This window comes from Salvelinus alpinus, chromosome 26 (assembly GCF_045679555.1).
Source record: "Salvelinus alpinus chromosome 26, SLU_Salpinus.1, whole genome shotgun sequence".
NCBI classification, from domain to species: Eukaryota; Metazoa; Chordata; class Actinopteri; order Salmoniformes; family Salmonidae; genus Salvelinus; species Salvelinus alpinus.
The window spans coordinates 851909-865041 of NC_092111.1; the positions used below are offsets into that span (position 1 = coordinate 851909).

Below are 13133 nucleotides of genomic sequence, written 5' to 3' on the forward strand. Positions count from 1 at the left end.
TTTTAAGTGTTTCTCTGCGCCCTGTATGTTCGGGCTTATACATTTTTGTGAAGCAGTAAAAGGAATATTTTTCCCAAGCGGCTCTCTCTCTGCGTCTGATTTCTTTCACCCAATTAGTCCCGCGTGACACTGATTCGTTAATTTTACTATCAAAGTCTGAGAGTATGTCTGTCTGTGAGAGCTGTTTAGGGACTGGGCTGTCATCTTCTGTAAGATTCTCTGCTAAAGCCTCAGTGTGTTCACTCGCCTCATCAGCAGGAGGTGTTGAAGGTTCGATGTCACCTTCTTCAGATTCATCCTCAAACTGCAACGTCTGAGAATCCTCATCAGGTACTTTGACAGCATCCTCACTGAAATTAGAGTCCGCAGGTTCCTCAAAGATTAGCTCAGAGGAAGTAGAACAGCCAAATGACTCCTTGGGTTCTTCAATTTTGGGAGGCTCCTCTGGTGTAATCTCACCTTCGTCATCATCCTCCTCGTCATCTTCCTCTGAACCGGCAACATAAGCTATTCTTTCCCCACCCCTGACAATGTTAAAAACGGTATCACCAAATGCAGACCACAGGTTATTGTCCTTGGAGTCCTTTTTCTGTGTATGAGGTACCTCTGATAGACTGTCTTCCTCATCTGTCTGATCAGATTCCGGAATGTTCTCGTGTTCCAAATTAGAACTTTCTTCAGGAAAAGCCAGCAATGGAGTTTCCCTGAGATGATAATCACTTTCCTCATCCTGCTGATATTCAGTCTTGTCACTTTCCTCGTCATATGGAGTCACCTTCCAAGTGTCCTTATCATTGGAAGTGACAGCATCAAAAGTTATTCCTAGTGTGGTGTTTAACTCAGGAATAGGTCTGCCTTCTGAAAAACCATCAGGTGCATTTTCTAACTCAGGATCATCTTTGGATTCAGGTTCTGAGGGGGTTTCTTTGATCTCACCTTCCTCTGGTTCAACAACACTGTACGGCACAGAGTCCTCTGTCCTCTGCTGATCTTTCTGAAGGTAATCTTTGATCCTCTCAGCTGTGGTCTCAAGTACAGTGTTAGATTCCACTCCCTTTGTGTCAAGAGTTTCAGGCTGAGGCAGAGAGGACTCTAAAGCCTCAAAATGTCTCAGATCATCATTATCTGGAACCTCTACAACCTTATCAATGTCCTCAGGTACATCCCTATCAATCTCATCATTTTCTAACAGTGTCACTTCAGGTGGAGGCTCATCCACTTCCACCGTGGTGCTCTCAGCACTTTTGTTTAGGTTCAAAGTCTCTGTGGTTAATTCCTCATTGTCTGTTAACAATAAAGAGGAACCTAACAGTGAATCAATGGCATAACTGTCAAACTTATCGTGTCCAGTGTCAAAGCAAACAATGTCGGTTTCCTGAAAAGAAAAAGAAAACATTGTTTGAGTCATACTACCTATTTCAGAAAGAAGTTCAGTCATTCCAGACAATGTTTTAAGCGATGATGCATTGGCAGTAGTGAACTAGGCCTACATCTATTTATTGACTTACCTCAGCAGGAATCTCCAATTCTTTTTCAGTGTATATGTGATTGATTACGAGTTGGTCCTTATTGAAGTAACCAAAACGGTTACCAACCCATTGTAAGAAATGGAAACAAAACAGAGAATGAAACATGTTAACAAAACAGAAAAAGCTTCAACATTCCTTCTAGACTGCAATGTTATCATATACAGTACCAGTAAAAAGTTTGGACACACCGACTCATTCAAGGGTTTTTCTTTATTTTCTACATTGTAGAATAATAGTGAAGACATCAGAACTATGAAATAACACATATGGAATCATGTAGTAACCCCAAAAAAGTGTACAAAAAAATATCTAAATATATTTGATATTCTTCAAAGAAGCCCAAATCAAATCAAATTTTATTGGTCACATACACGTGTTTAGCAGATGTAATTGCGGGTGTAGCAAAATGCTTGTTGTGTTGTTGAAACAGGAATGCTTTTACAACAGTCTTGAAGGAGTTCCCACATATGTTGAGCTCTTGTTGACTGCTTTTCCTTCACTCTGTGGTCCAATTCATCCCAAACCATCTCAATTGGGTTGAGGTCGGGTGAATGTGGTCAAAAAGCCCTTACGCAGCCTGGAGGTGTGTTGGGTCATTGTCCTGCTGAAAAACAAATAATTGTCCCACTAAGCACAAACCACATGGGATGGCATATCACTGCATAATGCCGGTTAAGTGAGCCTTGAATTCTAAATAAATCACAGACAGTGTCACCAGCAAAGCACCCCCACACCTCTTCCATGCTTCACGGTGGGAACCACCCATGCGGAGATAATTTGTTCACCTACTCTGCATCTCAGAAAGACACGAAGGTTGGAACCAAAACTCTCAAATTTGTACTCATCAGACCAAAGGACAGATTTCCACCAGTCTAATGTCCATTGCTCGTGTGTCTAGGCCCAAGCAAGTCTCTTCTTCTTATTAGGGTCCTTCAGTAGTGGTTTCTTTGCAGCAATTCAACAATGAAGGCCTGATTCATGCAGTCTCCTCTGATCAGTTAATGTTGGGCTATGTCTGTTACTTGAACTCTGTGAAGCATTTACTTGGGCTTCAATATGAGGTGCAGTTAACTCGCAGCAGAGGTAGCGCTGGGTCTTCCTTTCGTGTGGCAGTCCTCATAAGAGCCAGTTTCATCATAGCGCTTGATGGTTTTTGCGACTGCACTGTTCTTGCCATAATATGGACTTGGTCTTTTACCAAATCTTCTGTATACCACCCCAACCTTGTCACAACACAACTGGCTCAAACGCATTAAGAAGGAAATAAATTCCACAAATAACATTTTAATAAGGCACACCTGTTAATTGAAATGCATTCCAGGTGACTACCTCATGAAGCTGGTTGACAGAATGCCAAGTCTGTGCAAAGCAGTCATCAAGACAAGGGGGGGCTACTTTGAAGAATCTAAAATATATTTGATTTGTTTAACACTTTTTTGGTTGCTACATGATTCCATGTGTTTTCCAAAGTGTTGATGTCTTTACTATTTTCTACATTGTAGAATAATAGTGAAGTAAAACCCTTGAATGAGTAGGTGTGTCCAAACTTTTGACAGGTACTGTAATTTAATATTAACTCATACTTACACTCCCTGCACGTATATTTGTCCTTTGGCCTGAGAGTTTATAGTAGACATATATAGTCTCTCCTTTTTTAAATGACAGAAACCGGCAGTCTGGTCCGGTGAAATCGCTGAAAGCTTTGCCCCGGCACAGGAGCACTGTGGAGAGGAATGATTCAAAGATCAGTTGTTTCACGCATACCAAAGATTCCAGCCCATTACCTCAGCGTCCACCCTACACATCACTAAAGTAAGCCTTGTTTTATCTGCTTCTCTTTTTACAGAGTCAGAGTATCCAAAAGGAAAGCCAAGCATTAAGGCTAAATAGAATATTGTTTTTGTCTTGATAAGGTAGATGTAAAAAGAGAAGAACTTGCAAGCAGAGGGGTTAATGACATGCCAGTATTTTATGTCAACAATAGCTAACTTTATAGCTAACCAGGCCTATACACCATCTTGCAATTTGCTTCCTAAGCCAACACAGAAGTATGATATATTTATGGTCAGTTTAGTAAGTAACTATAGTAGTTGATTACAATTAAGCTCACATCTCTATTATTGTGTGTAGCTAGCTAGTTAGTTAACTAAGAAGACTGTCAGATCAATTGGCAAGTTGTCATGTAGTTAGTTAGTCAACGTTCACAAGTTTGGATTAGCTATGGGCCCTTGTGTGGCTTTGCCTTTGGGTTCAAGAAAATATATAGGCCGAAAGCTTGTGCAAGCTACTAACGTAGTTACTACAGAAACACAGTTAATATAGTTTCAGAATTTGGCAACTAGTCAGGCAGTAGCCAACACAGGCCGAGACTTCGCTTCGGCTACAACTAAGCAAGCTTAGGTTATTATGCATTGGTAGTGTAACGACCCTGGGTTTATAAGCGCGGAAATCGACTCTGCCGCACGAGCCCTCGCGCTAGCTTGCGACTCTACGTCTTACAGGAAAGCGCTCACCGGCCAAGCACACACACTGTCGTGGATGCAAGGTCCGATCACTTCTGACACCAATGTAATGAAACAGTGGGGAGCAGGTCTCGAACCCTCGAACTCCTAGCCCGAGGTCCGGCGCGCTATCGACTGTGCGCCGGACCCTGGGGTTATAAGCGCGGAAATCGACTCTGCCGCACGAGCATGCTTTTGCGGGACAGTCGATAGCGCGCTGGACTTCGGGCTAGAGACCTGCTCCCTAACTGTTCCATTACAGTATTTACAACTAACGTTAACGACAATTGCGCTAGGTTAGCCGAGTTTATCCCTTTGAAATGACAACGCCGGTCAAGCTAGCTAGCTATGGAAAGATGGAAGCATCCTGAAAGTTCGCTTGAGTTTAGCGCCAAGTACTTACCACTGCATTCCTCGTCTGCACATCTTTTGAAGTCGGAGAAGCTCCTTTCGACTGCGGCTTTGGGTATGAAATGATGAATACATAAAATAAAAATGTATACATAATAAACATTTACAGCCATGTTGGCAATTGGGCTGGCTGGTTCTGCTCGACTATGAACAGATGAAGCCTAAACGTCAGCAAATCCAAGGCTGGAACAATTCGCAGGATGTTGATCGTAGAGGCAAATATCAAAATCTGGGCAGACAATGTCAAAAATAAGAGCAAAGACATGAAACCAGAACGCATAATAAAAGCGTCTTATTGCGTAACAATATACGTTCTGATTCGGGTTTATCACGTCTTTGTTGGATAGAACTAAACAGTCCACAAGTTAACTGACAAGTGAGCGCAATATCCCATTCTCCATTCAATTGGACTTTCTGACTATCGCAGATGTATTATGATACATTAAAAGCACATGTTCATTGTTTTTCAGGCACGGGGTACCAAAACAAACAGAGAGGATAGATAGGACTCACATTTCCAGGATAGGCTATAAACTACGTTTATATTAACCTGTAAAAGTCAGAATTGATCAAATAAATGTTAATACAAAAGCGTAGTTGCTGGACGAAGCTATGGGTTGGCGATACAGTTGTTTTTGTTTCACCTGTTATCAAAATAGTAGCCACTCCCACCCGAATAGACTACAATCACCCCATTAAACAGAGGACATCATTTTACTCACATTTGGGAGGACCCTGTTAGGGTTGCGTAAGTTCAACTGAGATAGGAACAATAGGACACTTGAACTTGATTAAAATAATTGTTTAATTCAAAAGTTAATAAATGGCAAATGCATTTTTCGTATATACGGGTCCACTGCACCACCCCGCAGGGTGGAAACAGAGAAGACACTTGTTACTGACAAAGACATTATAATATATACTCATGACAGAGATAGTTCCCGCTTCCGAGCCGGCCTGTCAGAGTAGAGACTGGGCGTGGTTTAGACTCACCCAGCCTATCGTTGGTGTTGGCGCTTAAGCTAGTCCTAGCCCCTTTGCGCTCTCTGTTGTCCCGTCGCTGTTGCTGTGTAGATTACGCTTCTTCACCCCAAAGACTGGGGTCAGACAGCTCTGTAATATTGTCTGAGCTATTCACACCTGTTATACAATGTCCACTGTTCTCGCTCAAGGCTAACTACAGCTTCCCAGCTTCTTATCTGAGCTAACTGTTACTTTCAGCACACACACACAGACACCCAGGCGCCCAGACCAACAGTTTGTCAACATCCAATCACATTTAATACAGTTGCTAATCACGTTTGTTATAGTATTCAATCACATATGATATAGTTGCTAATTACGTTTGTTATAGTATTCAATCACATATGATATAGTTGCTAATCACGTTTGTTATAGTATTGGGTTATAGTGCATGACTCAGAACCTCACATATGTTTTTCGTGTGTATAGTTGATCTGTTATTGTCTGGTCAGCAGTCTCCTGATTCACCCCCCTCCTGTGTCTCTCTAAGATTAGCACAGTCTCGGCCACACAGTACAGCTTCACACTACTGATACATTTGTTTCATACACACACATATTTCATACAGTACAGCGCTATCTTTAACACACACACATTTCAGGCTGATATTCATGGTTAGGCCCTGAGCACTGGTAAGAGTGAGAACAATGGAAAATGCAGGTTCACAGGAGTCAGCAATTCAAACTTTAATGCATAAGAAGCCCTACTAGCTTATAGTTAGTTAAGCATGTCAAAAAACCTTTATAAAACCCCACAATCCCCCGTTTGACACCAAAAAAGGTGTCAACATAAACATTTTTGATTAACATAGACATTTTTTATTTTATTTTTTGATTCCCCCGTTTGACACCAAAAAGGTGTCACAGAAAAAATCCGCAAATGATATACACTAAGTTGCATTTCGACTCCTCCTTTTGATCTTAGAATACAAAGATCAAAAGAAACACACCTTTATTGTATAGAAAATAAAAAACATCTAGTCCACCCTGCTACCCCTAACAGGTACTAGGTTGGCTACCTCCCACCCAGGAAATTTAAACCTTGACATAAGGTAGGACAACATACAGGGTAAAAGATTACAAGGATATATTGTGCATCACAAAAGAATGAATTAAACTAAAAATAAGGAAATTTTTATTATTTTATAGCAAAACATGGATCACCCTCAGTTGACCCCATCTGTTCACGATAGTTTGCTTCAGTATCCTCCCCGCTGGCTGTAAGCAGGGGCATCATGCCAGAAGCTTTGGCAGCATCTGCAATAGATCTCTTAGCACCGGGTAAAATGCAAGCAACGCAGCAGATTAACACAAGAAATACAATTATTAGGGTCAGAAATCCAGTAACCATCAATGCAGTGTACTCACCAAACCAACCACCCAGCCAGGAGAACAGTCCACTCTCCTCCACACCTGCAAGACCCTTCATCTCCACAGATAACTTTTCCAACCCGCTCAGAGCTTTTGGAATGCTCCCATCCGGACTGGTATTGTTAGAGATAAACGTGTAACATTGTTCTACAAACATTTTACATACACCTCCCTGGTTGGCCAGAATCATGTCTAGTGCTAGCCTATTCTGTCTAGCAGTTCGAGAGGTGGCATCCAATTGTTCAGCCATCCCCCTAAGTGCAGTGTGGGTGTAGTTGACAAATCATTGTTGATTATATTAAAGATAATTGATCCAGGCATTTTGTTTAGTATCACTAATAGCTGGGCCAATGGTGGGCATCAGATGCCACAGACCATCATTTCTGTTTAATGCCTGGAATTCGTGGGGGGACCCCTATTGGGACCCCAACAGGTTGGTGTGGATGTTATCTGTACCCTCGGACCAAGGAGCGTCACGTTTCTGCCGTCTCCTGGGTTGTTCCCGAGCCTCTTTGTCATGTGCAGCTCCCAGAAGTTGGTTAGCTATAACCTCAATAATAGGCAATGGTGTTATCAGACTGGCCAAAGCACATGTGCCCTGCCATTTCCTTTCAAAATTGGGGTCAACCGCCTGGCAGGTCCACACATCCACCATACATCAGCAACACCTCTAGTTCATAGTGACATTAGTGATGCAGGCAGCAGCAGGGAGCCCCCCACAGTCTACACCCCCACCTGTACCAGTGCCACAGCTGCAATCTCCCCCATACGCCTCAACTCCCCACGGTGCCCTCTGGGGAGGGACCCCTGGGAACACAAGACCCAGAGCCCCACACAGGGTCGAATCCGGCTTACCATAATAGAAACTTTACAATATGCACATCCAACCTTTCCCACCGCTCAGGGCAAATGGGTGAGCAGCCAGAGCAGGCCCGGCATGCCCACATACGACACAGCCCCCCCCATTAAGTGCCTTGGCAGTGCATCTCATATAGGCCAACCACATGTTCTCCCCACCCTCACAACCAGAATCAGTCCCCAATTGGTCACTATCTGAGATGTCCTCCACATTTATTACCTGTACCGGATTGGAGAGCTTAGGTGATGGTGTGGGACTTGGTCTTGAAGTGGTGGAGGAGGCCGGCTGAACCCTGGTCCGTTGGAACTGGTGGTGGCTACAGCTCAGTACGACCAACAGTCCTGTAAAGCCCCACCCTCTCCCAGAGAACACATCATCAGCCAGAGACCAAGCCACACCTTCACTTCTATGAACGTTCACAGTGATGAAAGGTCGGGATCAGGGATTTTTCATTAAGGAGTTGACCCCCGAGCTTTATTAGCATCAGTTCTTCTCCTTAACTCTGTGATCATTCGGCAGTGTCAGTGTGTCTCACCCTCCAAGTGCGATATGCCCCCAGGTCGAGTGAATCACCTACTTCTTTAATTCACCTGTAATGCATAAAATCTTGGACATACAGGTTTGGTTAACAAACAGTTTCTCATTTGTTCTATCTGATTATATATTTAACTTCTATGCCTATTTGTTAGCTAGATTTTTTTAAATTTTTATTATCCAATAGGCCCCATCCTATCCTAGACCACAATGTACCCCTCCCCCGTTTGATACCTGGCTCGGGCCAGGTATCAACCTTCCCTATTCTAGTAATGTTCTACATTATCATGAAGGAACGTACCTTTCATTTTCCACATGTCCAATTCTCCCTTGGGCGTCCATTCATATCTATTATCTGTCAAGTGACTTATCTACTTTAAAATGTATCTGTGCTGCTTATATATGTTAAACCCTTTCTCTCCTATCTTATTCCGCAGCCTACCTTGCTCATTTCCTGGTCCCCCCTCCCACTCTGCTCTCAAACCTTCAAGGTCTCAACAGTGCAGGGAGGGCTCCTCTGTCTGCCCTTTCCCTTATCTGTCTGTAACAACTGTGTTGTTTCCAAATTTTAACTAAATGTCTCACTGTTTGGCTTCATCACTCATGGATTTTTAGAAAACATGTCTATGGTGGCAATTTACCCCTTAAATACTATATAAATAGGCCAAAACAAATGCTAACCGTATCAAATCCTTTCTTTGCCCGCATCCTCCACCAATAAGCTCTCTCCCCCAAGAGTCCACTATATATATATATATATATTTTTTTAACAATAACATTGGTTATCCTTAAACTCAGCCCCACTAAATATATGAGTGTACCCCTTTAAGATATCTTGATCCCCTTAAACCAAACGTGTACTACTAAAACAAAACTTAATATCCTCTATGTTTCATGTAACTGTGTGCCTTTTCCCAATAACATGAACCTCCATAAGTTGACCAATGGCGCACTCTAGTGATTTTTCATGTAACTCATTCAGTCCTTCTCCAAATTGTCTCCCCAAAATACTTTATACCCTGCCATTACACTCACACAACTGTGATAAACGTGTACTGTCCCTTTAACTCCCGGCCAGCCATACCAGTTTGCTGCCGTTCATTCATTTTAACCTAAACAAGTTATTAAAACGTTTCAGTTTATATCCTATACCGACACTAATGACCATATTTTCTTAGGCAAAACATACAAATGGTTTAATTACAATTAAAAACTCAGATTTTAGTCAGAGCATTTACCGTGAATCGAAGTCCGGTCTCAAGCTTGGGAGGCAGCTATTTAACCCCTGAACCACCATCACTTTTGGAATAAAGGAGCCAATAACCCCATTATTATAATTTTTCTGTAGTCGCAAACACCAGCACCAAAACAATTCCCAGAAAACATTACAATTCAAAGGTCCAAGCTTTCCCCCAGCGAGGATTATCCTTATTCTCTCTCTACTCCGAATTGGTTTTACATTTTTCGTGATGTCACCAGCATTCAACCAGACTCTCCGTCGACTGGGAGTCCGTTGGCGCTGCAATACTGCCCTCTACTGTCCATTCTCTGTATAATTTTTCTCCATTTATTTCTAGAGTAGATTTCAGTGTTATCATCACTTTTTCAATGTGGGCCATTATAGTTAACTATTTATCCCAAATGGTTATATTTGTGTATTATCTCTTAATGTGACTATGATTAAATAGTGGGTAAGTGTGTTACTGTCTATGGTATTATTAGAGTATACCTAACTACGTTATATTCTTACTTCCTCTTACATATAAGCCTGACTTATTTCATACACACAATCATATAGCAACAGACATACAGTGTGACTTATCTTATATCCAACACGTCTTTATTCAATCAGTAAACTTATCTTATCTCCAAAACATTGTTGTTCGGTAATATGCGCATATAAACCCAACTTAAAATATTTTGCCGTTTACTTGTTACAGGGAACTTGTCTTACTCAGTGTATTGCCGTCGAGGGTCCACTACACCTAGACTTATCTTATATTCCAATACTTCTGCCTTTCCCTGGACTATGTTGCCGTCCACTTTTAGTCGAGGGTCCACTACACCTAGACTTGTTAATCGACAATTTGTCTTATATCCCACATACCATGTAAATACATAAAAATCCGTGAAGTCGGTATATTGTCGTTCAATATTAGAACTTGTCTTATGTTCAATATCCCGCCAGTCACGGTGGTTATGTGGCCATTGTCCTCAATCACTTCCCTAAAGTCTTATATATAAGACTTTTAATAAAACAACCCTAGCCTACATACATACATACACACAAACAGGCTTTTAATTTCACTCCATACACATACAGTCATACCATTGTTATTCTGTTGGCCAATTGAAAATGCATTCGCCATCAAGCAGTACGTAATGAAAATAATACGTAGTTCGTTTTATCCTTACTTTACTGTAATGAACATATGGTTCGAAAATTTAGTAACTTACACCAGTTAGGTTTTCTCACAAAATAAATTTGGTTAACGCCAATGTGCAGAACTTTAGTATATTAATACAATAGGTATCTGCTTACCTGTTTAAGTAGACCGCGGTCTTTTGTGAGAGGACCCCGTCTGGCGACAGTCTCGGCCAAAGGCTGGATGGCTCAATGTCCAGCGAAGTTCCCTCAGATCACGGTCGGGGTCACCAATTGTTAGGGTTGCGTAAGTTCAACTGAGATAGGAACAATAGGACACTTGAACTTGATTAAAATAATTGTTTAATTCAAAAGTTAATAAATGGCAAATGCATTTTTCGTATATACGGGTCCACTGCACCACCCCGCAGGGTGGAAACAGAGAAGACACTTGTTACTGACAAAGACATTATAATATATACTCATGACAGAGATAGTTCCCGCTTCCGAGCCGGCCTGTCAGAGTAGAGACTGGGCGTGGTTTAGACTCACCCAGCCTATCGTTGGTGTTGGCGCTTAAGCTAGTCCTAGCCCCTTTGCGCTCTCTGTTGTCCCGTCGCTGTTGCTGTGTAGATTACGCTTCTTCACCCCAAAGACTGGGGTCAGACAGCTCTGTAATATTGTCTGAGCTATTCACACCTGTTATACAATGTCCACTGTTCTCGCTCAAGGCTAACTACAGCTTCCCAGCTTCTTATCTGAGCTAACTGTTACTTTCAGCACACACACACAGACACCCAGGCGCCCAGACCAACAGTTTGTCAACATCCAATCACATTTAATACAGTTGCTAATCACGTTTGTTATAGTATTCAATCACATATGATATAGTTGCTAATTACGTTTGTTATAGTATTCAATCACATATGATATAGTTGCTAATCACGTTTGTTATAGTATTGGGTTATAGTGCATGACTCAGAACCTCACATATGTTTTTCGTGTGTATAGTTGATCTGTTATTGTCTGGTCAGCAGTCTCCTGATTCACCCCCCTCCTGTGTCTCTCTAAGATTAGCACAGTCTCGGCCACACAGTACAGCTTCACACTACTGATACATTTGTTTCATACACACACATATTTCATACAGTACAGCGCTATCTTTAACACACACACATTTCAGGCTGATATTCATGGTTAGGCCCTGAGCACTGGTAAGAGTGAGAACAATGGAAAATGCAGGTTCACAGGAGTCAGCAATTCAAACTTTAATGCATAAGAAGCCCTACTAGCTTATAGTTAGTTAAGCATGTCAAAAAACCTTTATAAAACCCCACAACCCTCAATGACGGTAATGATCCAAGTCACATGTCATTGCCAATAAAATGACAAAAAAGCATTGCAACAAATTACAGTCCTATAACAAAGACAATTTATTTAATTACATGTTTTGATTTGACCTTTATCTAGGCAAGTCAGTTAAAAATAATTTCTTATATACAATGACGTTCTAAACCCTAAACCCAGACAACGCTGGGACAATTGTGCGCTTCCCTATGGGACTCCCAATCACAGCTGGTTGTGATACAGCCTGGAATCGAACCAGGGTCTGTAGACAGAAGCTGCCTTTCAGTCTCTCGATCTCAAGGCCATCAGACTGCAAAACATCATGAGCACATCAGAGGCGGCTGCCTATAGACCAAGATTTGGAATCACTGCCAATTTTAGAAATGGATCACTAGCCACTTTAATAATGTTTCCATATCTAGCATTACTCATCACAAACCAGCTCGTGGAGATAACAAAAATATATTTTGTTATTCCTTAACTGAAGTAAACTAAATACAATTAACAATGGTGTGTGTAGTCAGTAATCAGTAGTGTGAGTGTTTGTGTGCATAAATGTGATAATGAGGGGTGGTGAAAGGTGCCAAAGCAACCAAACAGCCACAAAAATGCCACAACCAAAAATCTATAAATGTGTCTGCATGGAGAGTCTCCCCAATGAATGGGGAATTGGTGCATTTATCCGGGAACACACCCTGGCTCAGGTGTGTCCCATGTCGCTGACGACCCTCCCAGCCCTGCCCGCCAACATCCTAATAAGGAAAACAAGAGCAAAGCGAAAGAATACGGCAGACAGAGCAGGAGGGTCGTCACAATATGTATAAACTGCACTCCACACTATTCTACGGTATCGTAGTCACTTTAATTGTGTTTACATACTGCATCACCCATCTCATATGTATATACTGTATTCTATACTATGCCACTGTATCTTCGTCCAATGCCGCTCTGACATACACTGCCGTTCAAAAGTTTGGGGTCACTTAGTAATGTCTTTGTTTTTGAAAGTAAAGCACATTTTTTGTCCATCAAAATAACATAAAATTGATCAGAAATACAGTGTAGAAATTGTTAATGTTGTAAATGACCATTGTAGCTGGAAACGGCAGATTTTTTATGGAATATCTACATAGGCGTACAGAGGCCCATTATCTGCAACCATCACTCCTGTGTTCCAATGGCACGTTGTTAGCT

General features: G+C 41.7%; 2 protein-coding genes and 1 long non-coding RNA gene across 4 annotated transcripts in view; all 3 read right to left on the bottom strand.

The window, feature by feature from the left end:
- LOC139554406 (mitoguardin 1-like) overlaps positions 1–13133 on the bottom strand; it is a 196732-nt gene that overhangs the window by 117882 nt on the left and 65717 nt on the right. The gene's annotated exons all lie outside the window — the stretch shown is intronic.
- On the bottom strand, positions 3–5154 carry LOC139555369 (transport and Golgi organization protein 1 homolog). The gene is made up of 7 exons (XM_071369126.1): positions 5143–5154; positions 4955–4991; positions 4434–4490; positions 3117–3250; positions 1509–1565; positions 129–1375; positions 3–21 (listed from the first exon to the last, which is right to left on the bottom strand). Exons 1-7 carry the CDS (start codon positions 5152–5154, stop codon positions 3–5), a joined length of 1563 nt encoding a protein of 520 aa, XP_071225227.1.
- LOC139554392 (uncharacterized) lies at positions 5229–11932 on the bottom strand. Its single transcript, XR_011670833.1, has 2 exons — positions 6832–11932; positions 5229–6720 (listed from the first exon to the last, which is right to left on the bottom strand). It is a non-coding gene; the product is annotated as an uncharacterized lncRNA (long non-coding RNA).